Below are 20,946 nucleotides of genomic sequence, written 5' to 3' on the forward strand. Positions count from 1 at the left end.
AAACCCGCCGAAAATGTCCATTTTTGCGCTGCAAATAATTATGGAAATCGGGATGAGCATGTGAGACATTTAGCCTACTTCAGAATTCCTAAAGTGAGCAGAAATGACGGTAGATAGAAGTGAGAGCTGAAGGGACAACAGACAGAGTGCTTAGCGAACATTGGCCATTTGCTCACTGCATTTCATCAACACTAAAGCACACACACACACACACACACACACACACACACACACATATATATTCACACACACATATATTCACACACACACACATATATTCACACACACACACCCACACATATATTCACACACACACACACACACACACATATATTCACACACACACACACATATTCACACACACATATATTCATACACACACACATATATATATTCACCCACACACACATATATTCGCACACATTCACAAATATTCGCACACACATATATATATATTCACACACACATATATATTCACACACACACATATATATATATTCACACACATATATATATTCACACACACATATATATATATATTCACACACACATTCACTAACACACACACATATATTCACACACACACACACACATATATTCACACGCACACACACATATTCACACGCACACACACACATATCAACATTCACACACACATAAATATTCACACTCACACACATAAGTATTCATTCACACACACACACACACATATATATATTCACACACACACACACATATATATATTAACACACACACACACACATATATATATTCACACACATATATATTATCACACACACACACACACACACACATATATATTCACACCCACATATATATATTCACACACACATATATATATATATTCACACACACACATTATATATTCACACACACACACATTCACACACACAACACTAAAATACACTGTGCAAAACGAATATTCAAATCCGCCTGTACAGTCTTTTGCTGAAACAAAATGCTGCTTTTAAATAACGTCCAACAAACACAGACTTGCCATAGAGAAAGCAACCGAATATTTGACCGAATCTTCAAATCATGTTGTAGTCTGTGGCTGAAACACAATGCTGCAACACAATGCAGCTTTGGCTGAAACACAATGCTGCAACACAATGCAGCTTGGCTGAAACACAATGCTGAAAGGCAATGCAGCTTTTGATGCAACAAACACACAAACATTTACCAGTTCTGTAGAATTATTCAACACCTCGTGCACTCCGTCTTCAGCAGGCAGCGCCATCTTGCCTCCGACCGGAAACGACGTCATCGCCGCCGGCTTACCGATCACCGGAAATGACGTCATCGCCGCCATCTTGCAACCGCCAAAATCACAAAATGAGCGCCAATTTTAAATTTAAACACAGTTCTGGTCCAAATAAAAAGCTTTATTCGTGCATTACTCGCCTGAAAACGTCGAAACAAATGCATTTCAATTTACATAACCATTCCAAAGACAATAGACATCATGCTTTAGTCACCTGAAAACGGGTGCAACCATTTTAAAACCCAAGAGAAACAAATTTGCAAACGCTTTATAACAATAACAAATGCATTTCATGTTCAATACACATTTCAAAGACAATGTAGATAGACAAATATACAAATGCATTTCATGTTCAATACAATTTTCAAAGACAATATAGATTGACAAATATACAAATGCTTTTTATTTTCAATACACATTTCAAAGACAATGTAGATAGACAAATTTGCAAATGGTTTTTATTTTCAATACACATTTCAAAGACATTGTAGATAGACAAATATACAAATGCAATACACATTTCAAAAGACAATATAGGGTAGACAAATTTGCAAATGCATTTCATGTTCAATCCGTACTTCGGGTGGCGCTGGTGCCAGCTGCCTCCACCTACAGCCCGGTATCTTTTTGTTTTTTTGTTTATTTAGTTATGTAAAAGTGTGTTCTTTTGTGTTTTTTTGTGTTTTGATGTGGGGGAAGCGGGCACGGTGCGGGGGATACCGTCCTTCAGCCGCTTCCTGGTGAAGACGCAACTTTTATTCGAGTCGCGTCCTCGCCCCCCCCCCCCCCACCAGCGGCCTACCTACTGGATTGGCGTGGACTTTCCTGCGACCAGAGCTCCAGCAGCGGCGGGACAGCGCTGTAACATCGCGAGGCTGGCGATGCCTTACCGGGGCTCGCCGTCTGGAGCCCGGAGTGCTGGACCTGCTGCACCGACATCATGGAGCTGCGGTTTGCGGAGCTCCCAACGCGGGCGGCGCTGATGGACAGCGCGGGGTCCTGTGACTCTGCCCGGCTCGGCCGCTGCTGCGGACTCGGGAGCTGCTGCGGTCACGGGAGCTGCGGACTCCGGCTGCGGGAGGCGGCTGATCGGGAGGTACGGGCCGCTGAGGAGGATGTTCACCGTCAGGGTTCGGCAACGGCGTTCCACCAGCCCGGCGGGAGGGCCTGGACATCGGGCCACCCGGGGCGGCGACTGCGGGTGCTAGGAAGGCCTCGACCACGAGTGAACATCTGGGAAGAACGGAGGGGAGGCTGGCTGGACTATGGTGCCTTCCTCACCTTGGTGCCACTGTGTTATGTTGTGTCGTGGACTTTCAGTGTTTGTGCTTTTTTTTTAAATTCTATTTTATTTTTAATATGTTTTATTATTTATTATTATTTATTTTTATGATACTGCCTGTAAGGGAAATTCATTTCGTTGTCTCTAACTGAGACAATGACAATAAATTTGAATACAATACAATACAATACACATTTCAAAAGACAATATAGATAGACAAATATACAAACTCTTTCCAACAAAATGCCAAGAAACTTCAGACCATGGTGAATGGTGAACAACGTACATATCAATTGGCTGAAAAAGCACATGCAGGGGACTCACCTCGGAGTAGAGCTGCAGCTCAGAGAGCCGTGACCCTTTCACTTCGTGGTCCGGAAGAAAGTGATTGAAGCGGGAGACTTCCGGGTTTTATAGTCCCTCCCTCCCCTGCCGCCAGCGGGGGCAGCAGAGAGAATGGAGAATGTTGTAAAAACATTAATATCTCGGTCATATTTCATCGACGGGAAAAATCCTCGGCACACATGCGGCAGAGGGGGGCTCTGAGCGTGGTGGCCAAAAATGATGGCCGTAGGTGGCGGCGTTCTCTCGGAAATCGCAGCACAGCTCGGGAAAAGCGGTCAAGAACAGAGTTTTAGTAATATAGATTCTAAATATAGACCTACCATCGACAGAGGTACTTAGAGAAGAGTGGGAACGGGAACTGATGATAAAAATCATGAAGGTTACATGGGAAAAATACTTGATACATATTCACAAATGTTCAATTAATGTAAGACATAATCTAATTCAATTTAAAATTGTACATAGATTATATTATTCAAAAACAAGATTGAACAAATATTATCCAAATATATCGGCGTTCTCTCGGAAATCGCAGCACAGATCGGCAAAAGCGGTCAAGAACAGAGTTTTAGTAAGATAGATAGATAGATAGATAGATAGATAGATAGATAGATAGATAGATAGATAGATAGATAGATAGATAGATAGATGTTACCATAGTTACGCAGACGACACACTAATCTACATAACAAAAGCACCAGGAGGCTCTAGTCCAATACAAGCACTGAGTAGATGCATTGAGCAAATCAACGATTGGATGAACCAGAATTTTCTCCAATTAAACAAAGAAAAAACTGAAATAATTGTCTTTTGGAGCCAAGGAAGAACGATCAAAAGTTAGCACCCAGCTTCAAATGGTAATGCTAAAAACAACAAACCAAGCCAGAAACTTAGGAGTAGTCATGGACTCAGACCTGAACTTCAACAGCCACATAAAAACAGTCACAAAGTCAGCCTACTATCACCTAAAGAATATATCAAGGATTAAAGGACTTATGTCTCAGCAGGATTTGGAAAAACTTGTCCATGCATTTATCTTCAGCAGGCTCGACTACTATAACAGTGTCTTTACAGGTCTCCCTAAAAAGTCGATCAGACAGCTGCAGTTAATTCAGAACGCTGCTGCTCGAGTCCTCACTAAGACCAAAAAAGTAGATAACATTACTCCAGTTCTGAGGTCTTTACACTGGCTTCCTGTCTGTCAAAGAATTGATTTCAAAATACTACTGTTGGTTTACAAAGCACTGAATGGTTTAGGGCCAAAATACATTTCTGATCTTCAGCTTAGCTACGAACCACCCAGAACTGAACATGGAGAGGCAGCATTTAGTTTTTATGCACCACATATCTGGAACAAACTCCCGGGAAACTGCAGGTCTGTTGCAACTCTCAGCTCTTTTAAATCTAGACTGAAGACTTTTCTGTTTGCCGCTGTCTTTCAGTAAACAATACAATTTATTAATTACCTATACTGCACTGTAACTTCTATTCCTGGTTTTATTCTATTTTAAATATTTTATTTGATTGCTTTTAATTTTGTAATTATTGTATCAGAATAATCTAATAATCGTTTTACATCTAAATGTCATTTTATATGTGTTTATTTCCAATGCTTTTAATGTTTTATGTAAAGCACTTTGAATTACCTTGTTGTTGAAAGGTGCTATACAAATAAACTTGCCTTGCCTTGCCTACATTCAGGTTTTCTTTACTCAACGCTTGGATGTTCCCCCCCAGCGTCCTCACAGCGCAATGCGACTGACGATATGACGCGCATGCGCCTGGACGGCCTTCTTCACGTAGTCACTCACGTGACTCCGAAGTAAAATGTTTATTGTACATGATTGCTTCACGTTGAGGATTGGGAGACCCGTTCAGTCACTCGCAGCTTCGCCGTTATCGCTACCCCGGACATTGTCCCAGACCGCTGTCCTTCAGATACGAGCATCCTGCCCACCCGTGTCCCAGAGTTAGAGCCCCGGTCGCCAACACACCCTATCACCCAGATACCTGCCCTACAGATGGGAGACGATCCTCAACCTCCCCCGAGCGCTCCCGACCGCCTCTCCCCTCTATCCCAGACTGGGATCCACGAGGCCGGCCACGCTCTCGACTCCAGCCACCTGCCCAAAGCTCCAGACACCGTGCCGGCGCCAGACCCCCTAGTCGGCCAGGTGAGACGTCTGGCAGCCCCCGCGGCCACGGGCCGGCGAAGGCTGGATACACACGTGTTGGCTGCGAATACGCACACGAGACGCTGCGTGAGGACGAGGCATCCACCCACCCCCCGCCCCCCTACTCGAGGCCGGTGATTAGTGATCGCTCAGCCCCCCCCCCCCCCCCCCCCCCCCCCCACACACTTTCAAAAACGCTCCGCGGCCCCGGAACTTGATGACCTTGGTCCTTCTCTCGTCCAAGATCTGGGAATTAAAATACTGGGGGACAATTTCCTGGTGAAAACATAAACCGCCCATGTTGGCACTGACGTTGGAACTGAAGTTTGGAGGTCATGTTGCAGTTGTACAAGACGTTGGTGAGGCCGCATTTAGTGTATTGTTATCAGTACTGAGCACCATGTTATAGAAGAGATATTGTCAAGCAAGAAAGGGTTCAGAGAAGATTTACGAGGATGTTACATAGAAATATAGACATAGAAAATAGGTGCAGGAGTAGGCCATTCGGCCCTTCGAGCCTGCACCGCCATTCAATATGATCATGGATGATCATCCGACTCAGTATCCTGTACCTGCCTTCTCTCCGTGCCCCCTGATCCCTTTAGCCACAAGGGCCACATCTAACTCCCTCTTAAATATAGCCAATGAACTGGCCTCAACTACATTCTGTGGAAGAGAATTCCACAGATTCACCACTCTCTGTGTAATTTTTTTCTCTCATCTCAGTCCTAACAGATTTCCCCCTTATCCTTAACCAGGATTAGAGGGTGTGAGCTACATGGAGAGGTTGAGTAGGCTGGGTCTCTATTCCTTGGAGAACAGGAGCACGAGGGGTAATCTTATAGAGGTGTATAAAATCATGAGAGGAATAGATCGGGTAGTTGCACAGTGTCTATTGCCCAGAGTAGGTGAATCAAGGACAATAGGACATAGGTTCAAGCTGAAGAGGAAATTATTTAATAGGTATCTGAGGGGCAACGTTTTCACACAGTGGGTGTATTGAACAAGTTGCCGGAAGCGGTAGTTGAGGCTGGGACGATCCCAATATTTAGAAAACTGTTAGACACCTCGTTTAAATTCCAGTTGGAATATTTTGGAGGACCAAGTAACCAAGAACCAAGAACCAAGACAGGTACATGGATAGGACAGGTTTAGATGGATATGGGCCACACGCGGGACTAGTGTAGACAGGGCACGTTGGTCGGTATGTGCAAGTTGGGCCGAAGGGCCTGTTTCCACACTATATTACTAAAAGACTGTTTTTGACCGCTTTTGGCCCACTGTGCCTCGATTTCCGAGAGAATGCCGCCACCTACGGCCATCATTTTGGCCACCTCGCTCACAGCCCCCTTCCTCCTTCCGTGACCGGAGGATGTTTCCCATAGATGAAAAATCAGAGAGATATTAATGTTTCTAACAAATTCGCCATTCTCTCTACTGCCCCCGCTGGCGGCAGTGAGGAGGGACTATAAAAACCGGAAGTGTAGTGCTTCACTCAGTCTCTGCCAGACCAAGGAAGCGAGAGGGTCACGGCTCTCAGAGCTGCGAATAACACCGAATGCACGTCTACTCCACGGTGAGTCCCGTCGATGCGGCTGTAAAGTGGCTACAGCCCAATTGTTTGCCTCGCCGTTTTTTTTTTAAGTTTGTGTTCACAAAATGAATTTTGGTTGTCAGGTGGCTGCAGCTCAATTGTTTTCCTCGCCTTATTTTAAAAAAGTTTGTGTTCACAAAATAAATTTTGGTTGTCAGGTGGCTGCAGCCCAATTGTTTGCCTCGCCTTTTTAAAAAAAGTTTGTGTTGGCTGCCAGCCCAAGAATCCATTCGGCCCACAATGTCTATACTAGCCCTCTGGAAACCAGTATTTCAGCCCACAACTCCCATACTAGCGCGACAGAAACCCCGCCCCACTGGCGAGCAATATTGGAATTGGTCGAGAGGTGGAATATTACGTTGGGTGACCAGCCCTCCCGTGTGATGCTGGGACCCAACGGGTCCCACTTAGTCTGGTATCACTCTATTGTGGTATTAAGAATAAAACAAGATTATCAATAATAAAAAGGACTAACTATTCAGTGTTCTTATTATTGGGCTGTAAGCTTCACTGACAGTGAAAATGCTGACTGTTATCGGTGCCAAGAAGCTGCTTGCGGAAAGTACGTATTGCCGTGTCTTATCAGTGCTAAGGAGCTGTATGAATTGTTTACTTGAGCACATACTGACTATTATCTGTGTTGGGGGGGCTGCTCACACACCTCATGTACTACTACTATCAGCGGCATATGAGTTGCGGTCGCACGTATGGCTGGTATTGTGTAGGACGCATCTTGCCTGTAACTGAGTAACACCCAAACCGCAAAATGATTCACCACTACGATAAATGAAGTTGTACAACAGTTTGTACAAATTGCACGTGTGGGATAACAAATACATAAATTATATTTGTTAATTTAGGTGATTGGATGATGCTAATAAGCTGTGCCTAATGACAATGCTGATAGGATAAGAATGTGTCGTACCATATTGTAATATTGTATACGGATGCTTAATGACTATAATCTTTGCTTTTCTGGACTGTTAGTCATTTCTTAGAACTTGCATCTGCTGGCTTGTGTGGCGAGTGCTAAGAACTCTACAGCGCTGTATTAGAAATTGTTAAGTTGTAACAAGTGTTTGTATTGAATTTTATTAAACTAAAGATTGACTTAAAAGAATCCGAATCCTCATTTGGTGTCAGAAGTGGGATTCTTTTAGGTCCTTGGCAACTCAACGAACGAAATAAGAGTTGCATTGCGTGCGGAGCGGTTTTGAGGAACCAGCTGGCTGAGTGAGTAAATTACCACTTTGTAATCCTCTATACCGTAGATCTGTAGCCAGTGGTCCATTCTTTGTTGTGTTGCACGGGACCTTTACAGAATCAAGTCAATCTAACAAACCTTGTTAATTGGAATAAATAGACTTGAGAAAAGATTGGTCATTGGGAATGACTAATAGTGATTAGATAAATGGAATAAATAGACTTGAGAAAAGATTGGTCATTGGGAATGACTAATAGAGACTGGATAAATTGAATAAGACTTTTGGAAAGACTCGGCCATTTGGGATGGCGAGACACGGTCATTGGGAATGTCCAAAGGTAACTGACGGCTGAACTGGATAAATTAATCTGACCATTTGGAATGGCAGAAGGTAGATAAAGATTTGAAAACTGGGTTGGCTAAACACCGACAGTGCTAAATTAATCTCGACCATTTGGAATGGCGAGATAAAGACTTGGAAACAGGTCGGCTAAACACCGACAGTGCTAAATTAATCTCGACCATTTGGAATGGGGTGATGTAGTTAAAAACGATTGAATTCGGATCCAGTGATCAGCCACAGTTGTTAAATAAGAAATAGTAAAACGTTAACGTCATTATTATATTGTTGTAAGAATAAAGCATAAGAATATTAATACTATGTATAGAATAAGTTGGTTGTGAATATTGTAGTAATAAGTGTGATAAATATATTAACTGTGATAAGTATATTAAGATGGGTAATGTATTAGACACCACCAAGAATCCTAGCAGCCCCTTATAAAATTTATGTGACAAGCATCCTCAATATTCTCAGCAATTCCGAGAATTATCAGGGGCATTAAAAAAGAAATTGGCTGGCGAACAATGGCCCCTGGGTGGTCCAAAAAAAAATCCAGATCTGGTAAAACAAGCCCAGGAGTTAATATGGAAAAGAAATGCGAGTGAAAAGAGTAAGAAAATTATTGAATTGTGGCGAAATTAGTGTGAAGAAGAACGAGATAAAACCATTTTGTCCAATTGGCAAGATAATGCAGTCAAATTAGACATAAAATTGACAAGTGGAGGAATTCCGAAACCCGTGGAGGTATTGAAACAAGAGTGCGCACACGAAAGGAATAAACGAGAGAAGGAGAAAGAGAAAGTGAAGGAAAAAGATAAGATCAAGGACAAACAGGCAGGAGAATCTAAAACCGGTGAAAAAGGGCTGCGCAGTTCAATGGTTGGCTTTCAGTTAGCAGAGGGAGACGAAGGAGAAACGTGGGGAAATTATTGGAATTCGGCTCCTAGCGCCCCATCACAAACAAACCAGGAGAAGCCCCAGTTTACAGACCCCGTAGCATGACGTGCTAGGTCCCAGTCTAGAAACCAGGCACAAGCAGAACGAGGAGGAAAGGAGGTCACACAGTTGGGACTATAAAAGGGAGCACTTGGCTGAGAAAGCCAAACCCCAGAAACAAGAAGGGAAGGTGCAATCCACAAGCTTTCATTGAATTTTTAAGAACGATATCCGTATATCACGCCGGTTCCCAAGATTTATGGGCACTAGTTCAGCAAGTATTAACAGCAATTGAGTATTACAGCTTATGTTGGCAGCCGTGAGCCTCATTCCCCAGCAGCCAATCAATATATCAAAGGTTTTGGATATGAAACCAGAGGAAAGAGAGGCTGCAGAAGATTTTCTGGAAAAGTTTAAAACCATCTACGGCAACCAGTCAGGTGACACTCAGTATCAGCAAGGAAATGACTGGCCACAATTTTGTGCTATGTGTATGAATTACTTGTCTTCCAGCATCGCAATGGCTATTAAAACCAATAATATGGATTGGAAAATCTGTTCTATTGGAGACAAGGAAGCCCAGGTAATGGTTAAAATAAAAACGAATATGTGAGCAAGCCGAACTATTTGCGCTGACTAGAGTCTGCACCCTGGCTGAAGGACTATCTGCAAATATTTACATGGACTCCCAACACGCCTTTGGAGTGGTTCATGATTAGGGACAATTATGGAAGAATGGGGAGGTTTCTAACCTCTTCAGCGACAGTGATATCTTACAAAAATTGGTTTCTAATTTGCTACAGGCCATTATCTAGTCAGCTTGCTCATACTACGGGCTAAAGCCCCAGAGACATAGGAAATCGCCTTGCCGACGAGGCGGTTAAGAACGTTTCTAGGATGTACCAATTTGTTGTGCCCCGAATGATGAGGCAGACTAAAAATTATACTAGGAATAAGTCTCCCTCGGAAAAAGGAATGCCAACCATCCAAGAAGTACTTCAAATACAGGGGGACGCTCCTGCAGAGGTAAAACAGCTGTGGCAGGACCAAGGGTGTATGTACGATCCTGTCACTAGCTTATGGGTTACGCCTGCCGCACAGACTTGTATGTCTGACGAACTTGCGTTGTGGGTTATTGAATGTGTATACTTTGCAACTCATTGTAGGGCCAAGGCTGTAAGTGATATGCTTTCAGAGACCGGGTGGCATCCAAAACATCTGGAATTGTCCCAGCGATGTCTGATTTGCCAGCAGCATAATCCAGGTAAGGGCTTGCCTTGTGAACCAGGTAAGACCCCTTGATCAGCAGGTCCCTTTGAGACCGTGCAAATGGACTACATTGAGTTGGAAAGATGTCAGCGTTATAAGTATGTTGTTGTAATTGTTGATGTTTTCAGTAAATGGATAAGTTTGCGTTAGCACCTCTCATGTGTGTGGTGGTATTATGTTTTTGAATGAATCAGACCAAGAGAAAATATAAATACTCAAGGGACTGAGTATAGTATGTTTAAAAGATTCTGTGTGTAACTGATTTTACAAAGGATGTGTTTATTGCAATAGACAGAATCAGGGATTGTAAAATGAGCGAATACAAAGGTGTTGTTAATAAATCATATATCTAGGCAGTTACTGCGATGTATAAAACTGCAGTTGCCGCGTGTCTGCCTAACAGCGCCAGTACCATCTGTGCGCGAAACCATGTGGACAAATGAAATGGATTGAAGCTTCTCATTCACAGGTCAGGGCTGCATATGGTGAAGCACCAGTGCTCAAAGTCCCATCTAATATTGAGCCAGGTTGCTATGTCGTGCTAAAGTCGTGGGTCGCGCTGAATCGGTTCATCTGCACCACTGCAAATTGATTGGGGAGCTCAATCAAAAGGGGGGAGAAGAGTGATGGAGAAGAGTAATTTTATTTTAAATCAGCCCGAATAAGATTCTCCAACTTCTTGCACAAAAGTGCTTCTTGCAAAAAGTGCTTTATCTTGTTCTGCTAGACTCTGATAAGGTTATCCGTGTAGCCAGCAAACAAGGTCTGTCGATCTGCAGAGTTGTTTTAGTTTTTACAATTCTGCTTTGCTTGGGTTGCATCCTTATGTTTACTTGTATCCTTATGAGTTTAGTTGAATCTTAATAATTTTAATTTTTGAATGTTTAGTTGAATCTTGATAAGTTTAGTTTTTGAAACTTTAGTTACTATATTGTTAAGAAATGCGACTGATTATTGGACTGACTGAATGACGTTTAAACTTGAATGATTGTCAATTTAGTTAGAAACGAGCTTTTTGCCAGACTTTTTGTATATTCCAGATGAATTGAAATGAGGTGATTTATCCTGCCATGCATCCTGATGCTACTGCAGATAGAGGGAAATAAAGGAGAGATTTGATGATGTGTCCCAGGACATGCGTATAGAGTCTTACACCTCTGTAAAGGAGATGTGGTACAGTGCAATGGCCCTGATGTCTTTGGATCCTGGAACGTCACCAAGATCTACTACTGTAATGGGATACTGCGCCAGCCTGATCAGCAGGTAGACTTAGATAACCAACACCTGTGGGGATTACCCTGTTGGTTTGGGGAGTGCAAATTTGACCTTTTCTGCAGACGGAATCCCTTGGAAGACAACTTGGCAAAGGAACATTTGTATGATGAACTGTGCTATAAAGAGGCCTTGGTTACTAACCCATGGCTAGAGGAATGGAAACCGCTCATACAAACAAGGAGAAAGTGGCATTTGGACAACACAGAGTGATCAGAAGTTGTTCTTACGGAAACATGATGCTTTGTTTTTGCCTGAGTCGGTAGAATGTTACCCTTCCACCTCAGTTGAAGGATTGTTCACACCCACCCGTTATAGATAACAGAGTATATACGAGGATACTATGGAACACCCCAGCAGAAAATATGTTTACGTATAACCATATAACAATTACAGCACGGAAACAGGCCATCTTGGCCCTACAAGTCCGTGCCGAACTGTTTTCCCTTAATCCCACCTGCCTGCACTCATACCATAACCCTCCATTCCCTTCTCATCCATATGCCTATCCAATTTATTTTTAAATGATACCAACGAACCTGCCTCCACCACTTCCACTGGAAGCTCATTCCCCACCGCTACCACTCTCGGAGTAAAGAAGTTCCCCCTCATGTTACCCCAAACTTCTGTCCCTTAATTTTGAAGTCATGTCCTCTTGTTTGAATCTTCCCTATTCTCAAAGGGAAAAGCTTGTCCACATCAACTCTGTCTATCCCTCTCATCATTTTAAAGACCTCTATCAAGTCCCCCCTTAACCTTCTGCGCTCCAGAGAATAAAGACCTAACTTATTCAACCTTTCTCTGTAACTTAGTTGTTGAAACCCAGGCAACATTCTAGTAAATCTCCTCTGTACTCTCTCTATTTTGTTGACATCCTTCCTATAATTGGGCGACCAAAATTGTACACCATACTCCAGATTTGGTCTCACCAATGCCTTGTACAATTTTAACATTACATCCCAGCTTCTATACTCAATGCTCTGATTTATAAAGGCTAGCATACCAAAAGCTTTCTTTACCACCCTATCTATATGAGATTCCACCTTCAAGGAACTATGCACGGTTATTCCCAGATCCCTCTGTTCAACCGTAGTCTTCAATTCCCTACCATTTACCATGTACGTCCTATTATGATTTGTCCTGCCAAGGTGTAGCACCTCACATTTATCAGCATTAAACTCCATCTGCCATCTTTCAGCCCATTCTTCCAAATGGCCTAAATCACTCTGTAGACTTTGGAAATCCTCTTCATTATCCACTATCTTGGTATCATCTGCATACTTACTAATCCAATTTACCACACCTTCATCCAGATCATTGATGTACATGACAAACAACAAAGAACCCAACACCGATCCCTGAGGCACCCCACTAGTCACCTGCTTCCAACTCGACAAACAACCATCCACCATTACCCTCTTGCTTCTCCCATTCAGCCACTGTTGAATCCATCTTGCTACTCCTGCATTTATACCCAACAGTTGAACCTTCTTAACCAACCTTCCATGAGGAACCTTGTCAAAGGCCTTACTAAAGTCCATATAGACAACATCCTCTGCTTTACCCTCGTCAATTTCCCTAGTAACCTCTTCAAAAAATTGCCTAAATCTTACTCGCCATGTGTGTAAATGTGACAAGGAAAGGAAATTCGAGATACCCCTCTTCTTGGAATGAGACGGGCTACGGGTGTACTAGCGTTGAGGTGACAGAAAATATGTCATATGTTTTACAATAATTGTACTGTTTGTTTGTTGAGATTACTATTATTAAGTGCATATTAGGTAAGCTCAGGCAGGCTATGGGATGCATGGGTACTAATAAAATACTGCTTCAACATTTAGAGGAAGAGGGTCTTGGTGAGGCCACACCTGGAGTATTGCGTACAGTTTTGGTCTCCTAATCTGAGGAAAGACATTCTTGCCATAGAGGGAGTACAGAGAAGGTTCACCAGAATGATTCCTGGGATGTCAGGACTCTCATATGAAGAAAGACTGGATAGAATCGGTTTGTACTCGCTAGAATTTAGAAGATTGAGGGGGGATCTTATAGAAACTTACAAAATTCTTAAGGGGTTGGACAGGCTAGATGCAGGAAGATTGTTCCCGATGTTGGGGAAGTCCAGAACAAGGGGTCACAGTTTAAGGATAAGGGGGAAATCTTTTAGGACCGAGATGAGGAAAACCTTTTTTCACACAGAATGGTGAATCTCTGGAATTCTCTGCTGCAGAAGGTAGTTGAGGCCAGTTCATTGGCTATATTTAAGAGGGAGTTAGATGTGGCCCTTGTGGCTAAAGGGATCAGGGGGTATGGAGGCAGGTACAGGATACTGAGTTGAATGATCAGCAATGATCATATTGAATGGCGGTGCAGGCTCGAAGGGCCGAATGGCCTACTCCTGCACCCATTTTCTATGTTTCTATGAAAGCATCCAAAGGTTGAAGGGTGAGGAAGTTGAAAGGATGGTAAATGCGCAATGTAAGAAAGAATTGTTAGAAGGCGAATGTATTAGAATGAGCAAAATGGAGATAGACCAGTGGTATTAAGTCCAGTATAGTTAAGCACCGTAAGGGCTAGGGTGTGAGGCACAGCAGACGTGTAGGGAACAGCATTGGTGTCAACAAGCCAGCCTTCGACCTACGTGGTCCAGGTTTTGGGGGTTATATAGCATCACGAGATTAAGAATAAACTTGGATGACTAATAAACCATTGCTGATGAATCTCCGCATGTGTTATTATACGATTAGTGGTCATTAGAATGATCAAAGGGGGGAATGTGGTATTAAGAATAAAACAAGATTACAAATAATAAACATAACTATTCAGTTTTCTTATTATTGGGTTGTATGCTTCACTGACAGTGAAAATGCTGACTGTTATCGGTGCTAAGAAACTGCTTGCTGAAAGTACGTATTGCCATCTCTTAACAGTGCTAAGGAGCTGTATGAATTGTTTGCTTGAGCACGTACTGACTATTATCTGTGTTGGGGGGCTGTTCACACACCTCATGTACTACTACTATCAGCGGCATATGAGTTGTGGTCGCACGTACGGCTAGTATTGTGTAGGACGCATCTTGCCTGTACCTGAGTAACACCCAAACCGCAAAATGATTCACCACTACGATAAATGAAGTTCTACAACAGTTTGTACAAATTGCACGTGTGGGATAACAAATACATAAATTATATTTGTTAATTTAGGTGATTGGATGATGCTAATAAGCTATGCCTAATGACAATGCTGATAGGATAAGAATGTGTCGTACCATATTGTAATATTGTATACGGATGCTTAATGACTCTATAATCTTTGCTTTTCTGGACTGTTAGTCATTTCTTAGAACTTGCACCTCGGAGCTGCTGGCTTGTGTGGCGAGTGCTAAGAACTCTACAGCGCTGTGTTAGAAATTGTTAAGTTGGAATCAAGTACACAGGACAAGATGTTAAGAAGTCCCTTGTGCCAATAGGTGGGGAGCATTTCACGACATTCGTTGATTGTTGAGAGTGGTAGACGCTCAACATCGGTGGGGGGCGGGGGGGGATACGTATATCTTTGCCTGGGTAACCTTCAGGACAGTTGGGCACAGAACACATCATCAGTAGTGTACTCTTGCATCACTGGGTGTTTCGGCCTTTTAACACTATACACCCTCAAGGGCGGCCCGCTGCAGGATGATCAACCCTCAGCGCGTGTCCCGTGTCAAACCGTCCCAAAGATTCACCCTGATGTACTTGGGGCCCAGCATGGGTCTTTCCACTCGAGCCAAATCCACCGGCTGCTTTTTTCAGCCGCCTCCGAGAGTGATCTTATGGTCTTCCGCAGAGCCTGACCGAGGATTCCAAGCTCCTTCAGCAGTCTGATGGTAGATGACGCAACAAATCCTCTGCATCCCACTTCAACTGGATAGACTTTGGTGTTCCAGCCACACTGTGTTGCCTCTGCTGCGAGCTCTGCGTAGCGCAGCTTCTTACGATCATAGGCCTCCTCAACAGAGTTCTCCCATGGAACTGTGAGCTCTATGATGTAAGCAGTCTTCTGTGAAGGGGACCAGAACACCAAGTCTGGCCTGAGGTTGGTGGAAGCAATTTCAGGTGGAAAAATTAGTTGTCGGCCGATGTCCGCCAGCATCCTCCAGTCACGGGCCCTGCATAGGTTTCCTTCTTCTGATCTGGTGGAAGGATGTTTAGATGTTTTCTGTCCTTCTCGGACAAAGGTTGTTGCCCTTGGGGGGGGGGGGGTTGCTTGCTCTCGGAGGCAAGGAGTTGGTCGCACACCGCCTGTTCTCAAGGGCTGATGCCAGGCTTTCTAGTACCTGATTATGCCGCCACGTATATCTCCCTTACGTGAGGCTGGTCTTGCAGCCTACCATGATGTGTTTGAAGGTCGCTGGAGTTGGGCAGAGGGCACGGGTTGGATCCTCGCCGTACCACTGATGGAGGTTCTTTGGTGATGGAAGCACGTCATAAGTCGCTCTGATGATGAAGCTGATCTTGCTTGCTTCCATTTCCCATAATTCTTTCCAGCTGATCTTCCTCCGCACCACACCTTCCCACTGCATCCATTGCCCGTTTGGCAAGAGAGACCGCCTTTGCACTTCTTGCGGCCTCCTCCTGTCGCCGCACCTCCTCGACCACCAATGTCCTCCGCTCTGATGTTGTGGCCTTTCGCCAAGTTGGTTTACTTGTCGTAAGGCCAAAGCCTCCTCTTCCCTGCTGGACTTGCCCCACGATGTCTTTGTGCCTCAGGGCTGATGAAGCTTGCTGTACTGCATCAGATGGTGTCCACTTCCGGCCAGTTACTAGGGGCAGCGCAGTAGCACTGATGGTCTTGTCTCTAGAGTCCCTCAGTGTCATCTGGAGTCTTACTTTAGAACACTTGTATTCCTGTTAGACTAGTGAGAGGTAGTTCCAGGACCCCTTTGCCATATAGGCCGATGTTAGTTAGACATCGTGAGACACCGAGCCATTTCTTCGCGTATGAAGTTATGGTTCGCTCCATCTTCTCCACAGTTGTTATTGGGGCTTCATAAACGGTCAGTGGCCACATTGTCCGAGGAAGGAGTCCAAACTGTAGGCACCAGAGTTTCATTTTCCCAGGCAGTAGGGTCTGATTGATGGTCTCCAGGCCGTTGACAATTTCTTGCCTTAGTTGTTGCACCTGCTCTTTGTCCTTGAGACTTGCGTTGTACCATCTGCCCATGCTTTTAACAAGTGTTTTGTATTGAATTTTATTAAACTAAAGATTGACTTAAAAGAATCCGTATTCTCTCTATGACTCTCGGGAGTCTGGAATTGCCAAGTGTTTATTGAGTTCTGCAAATATTAGTAGGCCAGATATTCACTGACTTACAATATTTATTACTGTAATAAACTATTTACATGTGATTTACAGATGATAAAGCAGTAACAGACATTGCTGTGTGAATGAACAGTTTGAACAATGCTGCTGATGTCATCATCAATCCGCAGCAGGAGCAGGGCCGCTGATGATGACATCACATCCGGGATCCTGCAGGTCCAGCTGTAATTCCCCTGTCCCCTACTGGGGGCAGCACCGGATATCCGGCAGCAGCGCCGCGTATCCGGGTCACGTGACAGCAGGCAGGGCCGTCTCTGACGTCACCGCCCGCCCAGCCCGGGAACCGTTGGGGTTTCAACCCGGAGAGTGGCCGCTTAAAGGGGAGGGCGGCCGTTTAAAGGGGAGGGCGGCCGTTTAAAGGGGAGGGCGGCCGTTTAAAGGGGAGGGTGGTGAATCGGCCAATAATATCCGGTCCTCAGAATGGCGACGTTCACACCCCGGGAGGATCACAGATCACACTCAGTCCGGGTCTGGGTTCCTGCAGACTCTTCAGCTGATTCCGTCCATCTTCACTGAACTGATTCATATACAGCCTGAAACAGTCGAGGAATAAAGAGGAAATAAACAGATTAAACAACAGTGTCAATAACTGGGACTGGGGTTAATATTTCAACAACATTTACACAACAAAATCACAGGAGAAGCCCGCGGATCCCCTGATATTTTATCACATTAAACATTAACACAAACACTCACCAGATCCGTTTCAGACTCGGGAGGGCCTGTATGAGGCGGCGGAGAGCGGGGACACATCAGTCTGTGAGGGAGTTGAATCCCAGCTCCAGTCCCGTCAGTGAGGGCTTTGTACTGAGAGCAGAGACGAGATCCTCGGCTCCATAATCTGTGAGACTGACATCGTCCAGCCTGGAGATGAGAGAGAGTGAGGGTACACAAACTTGCTGGAGGAACTCAGCGGGTGCAGCAGCATCTATGGAGCGAAGGAAATAGGCGACGTTTCGGGCCGAAACCCTTCTTCAGACTCAGTGAGAGAGAGAGTGAGGGTGAGGGTGAGGGTGAGGGACACAGAGACAGGAGACGGTGCAAATCCCCAGTGTTTATCAGTGACACAATTACTGATCAGTGCCAGACGCCCAGTGACTGTAAACACAATCTCTCACAGTCTGGGACTTACCACAGGCTCTGTATTTTACAGTCCGAGTTCCTCAGAGCCGCAGACACCAGTTTCACTCTGGAATCTCCCAGTTTATTCCTACTCAGGTTCAGCTCCGTCACCGTGTGGTTTGTACTGAGAGCTGAGATGAGATCCTCGGCTCCAGAATCTGTGAGACCGACATTGGCCAGCCTGGAGATGAGAGAGAGGGTGAGGGACACAGAGAGACAGGAGACGGTGCAAATCCTCAATGTTTATCAGTGACACAATTACTGATCATATTAATGTTCAGTGTCAGACACCCAGTGAGTGTAAACACAATCTCTCACAGTCTGGGACTTACCCCAGTCTCTGTATTTTACAGTCCGGGTTCCTCAGAGTCGCAGACACCGGTTTCACTCCAGAATTTCGCAGGTCATTGTTTCCCAGTCTAAAAACAATCAGACAGAGTAAGAAACAAACTGATACAAACCCCGGGACTTCTCCCAAACAGATATTTCTTGAAGCACCTCAGCGAATGATTGAATAAATCTCTGTCGTTGTGTTGTTTGGTGACTTTCACTATTTATTCTCTTTCCCCGTTAACCGGGAAATGTTCCCCGTGCAGAGAACGGCTGCAACACGCGTGAACCGGGGGGGGGGGGGGGGGGGGGGGGGGGGGGGCGGGGGGATGGCGTGGCCCTCCGCCAACTCGGAGGAGGGTAAAATAGGTTTAGTGTCGACCTCATAGAAGGGGTGCTGGAAGGAATAACAAAATAGTGAAACATGTTTACAGTTCAGTGTTAGCAACAAACGGACAGTTACCTTAAGTACTGACACTTGTGCAGTGCCAGTCCCAGCCGCTGGAGACCTTCACTGAATGCGGCAGTTCCACAGTTCGAAGTGTTTGATTGTATCACAGTGCCTGATGACATGAGACAGGACCGCACAGTCAATCGGGGTCAGTCCCAGTCCACTGAATGAAAGTGTTTCCACAGATCCCAGTATCTGCTGAGCCAGTGCAGGATTCTGAGACTCAAACGTAGTGCATCGTGTTCAGAAGCCTCCTTTTACCATACTCACTGCCTGCATTTCTAATCTGACGTTTAACCTCCTCCTTCACCCAGTCAATCACTCGGCAGGTTGTTTGATTAGGAAATGGACACAGAAACTCCTCCAGGCCCCGAGCTGACCATGGGGAGGAGAGACCAGCAACAAAATGGAGAAATACTTCAAATCGCCCGTCTGTCGTGCTGTGGGCCTCAGACAGGAATTTCACAATAATCCCGGGATCTACAGTCAGGAATTGTGTGAGTGCGGCTACAAACTCTTGGGTGGTGAGGTGCGGGAAGGTGTACACCAATGCTCTCTCGCCAATAGTTCCATCAGGAACCCGGACAGGAACTGGGAAGGCTGCAGATTATATTTGATCAAATCTCCATCTGTGAACACAATGTTCTTCTCGGACACTCCAGTGAAGGCCATCTGACCAACCCTCAGTAACACCTCACGGAGGTTCTCAATCTCACTGCCGTGGTTTTTCAGGATGTTGTAAATAAAGTAGCAATATAGTTGGGTGATGGTCTTGGGAACTCGCTGCAGGTCCCGGTGTGTTTGTGTGAAGAAGGGGCCCAATGTCAGGCCGAGGATCCAGCAGTAGGAGGGGTTGTAGCTCATGGTGTACAGGATCTCGTTCTCCTTCACGTGTTTGAAAACAGCTGCTGCCACCGACTGATCTTCAAAATACCTGGTGAAATATTCCTTCCGTTCCACACCATCAAATCCCAGGATTTCAGCCCAGACACTGATCTCTGCCTTTTCCAGTAAATGTAACACGGTGGGGCGGGTGGTCACCAGCACTGAACACCCTTGGAGCAGCTTGTGCTGGATTAAACTGTACACAATGTCAGACACTTCACACCACCACTCGGGATCTGGGCACTGGTGCTTAGGTTCTGTATCTCTCCGACTGTCAGCAAAATCGATTCTGCCCTTGAATTCATCCAAACCATCGAATATAAACAGCAATCCCTCTGGGTTCTTCCAGACCTCTCCCAGGATATTCCCAAAGTATGGATACTGATCCAGAATCAGTTCCCTCAGATTTACTCTGCAGTTAATAGTGTTCAAATCCCGGAATTTGAAACTGAAGACAAACTGGAAGTGTTGGTATATTTTCCCCGTGGCCCAGTCATGAACAATCTTTTGCACCATTGTTGTTTTTCCAATCCCCGCGACTCCGGCCACTGATGCTGAACTCCCAGATCGGGTTTTACGCCGGGTAAAGCTGCTCTGGAACAATTGATCAGTCCTGATTTTTTCCAGTTCTCTCCGGAGACATTTCTCTCTCCACTCTTCATGGTCCCGGCCTCTTGCCAGCAGCTCATGTTCCACCAGTTTCCGATCTCGAACAGTGGAGATGATTGTGAGCTCAGCATATCGATCAAGCAACTGGAAAACCTTAACCTTCTCCTTCATCAGGATCGTGTTCACGCTCAGTGTTTCAGTCTGTGCTCGCAGAGTCTCCTTGTGTTTCTGTTGAACATCTTGCACGGGAAAAGGCAGATAATGGACACAATGTTAGGTGGCTCAACTCAAAACTCAACATTCATTATTACAGGAATTAGTTCAATGCCCTTCAATTAAATTAACGGCGATCCACGGCTGAGAAAATCATCAGCCAAGCAGATTGTGATATTAACTGCGCTGTGAAAGTGAGACCGTTCCCCAGACAGTTCACTGGTCCATCCTTGGCCTATTGTTGATTCTCCCATGACAAACACAGCTTGCATTT

At 44.8% G+C, this 20,946-nt stretch overlaps 1 protein-coding gene and 2 long non-coding RNA genes across 3 annotated transcripts in view; all 3 read right to left on the minus strand.

The window, feature by feature from the left end:
• Positions 1-2,921: 2,921 nt before the first annotated feature.
• On the minus strand, positions 2,922-8,967 carry LOC116967646. The gene is made up of 3 exons (XR_004410294.1): positions 8,933-8,967; positions 5,705-5,706; positions 2,922-2,932 (listed from the first exon to the last, which is right to left on the minus strand). It is a non-coding gene; the product is annotated as an uncharacterized LOC116967646 (long non-coding RNA).
• Positions 8,968-17,522: 8,555 nt separating this feature from the next.
• LOC116967638 lies at positions 17,523-18,621 on the minus strand. Its single transcript, XR_004410286.1, has 3 exons — positions 18,517-18,621; positions 18,195-18,365; positions 17,523-17,926 (listed from the first exon to the last, which is right to left on the minus strand). It is a non-coding gene; the product is annotated as an uncharacterized LOC116967638 (long non-coding RNA).
• A 404-nt stretch (positions 18,622-19,025) lies between these two features.
• The window catches only part of LOC116967569 (NACHT, LRR and PYD domains-containing protein 3-like), a 128,160-nt gene continuing 126,239 nt past the window's right edge, over positions 19,026-20,946 (minus strand). The window contains exons 9-10 of the mRNA XM_033014187.1: positions 20,080-20,698; positions 19,026-19,077 (exon numbers count right to left, since the gene is read on the minus strand). Of these exons, the coding sequence (XP_032870078.1) occupies positions 19,026-19,077; positions 20,080-20,698 (671 nt within the window). The remainder of the gene's footprint in view (positions 19,078-20,079; positions 20,699-20,946) is intronic.

This window comes from Amblyraja radiata, chromosome 40 (genome assembly GCF_010909765.2).
Source record: "Amblyraja radiata isolate CabotCenter1 chromosome 40, sAmbRad1.1.pri, whole genome shotgun sequence".
In the NCBI taxonomy this organism is placed as follows: domain Eukaryota; kingdom Metazoa; phylum Chordata; class Chondrichthyes; order Rajiformes; family Rajidae; genus Amblyraja; species Amblyraja radiata.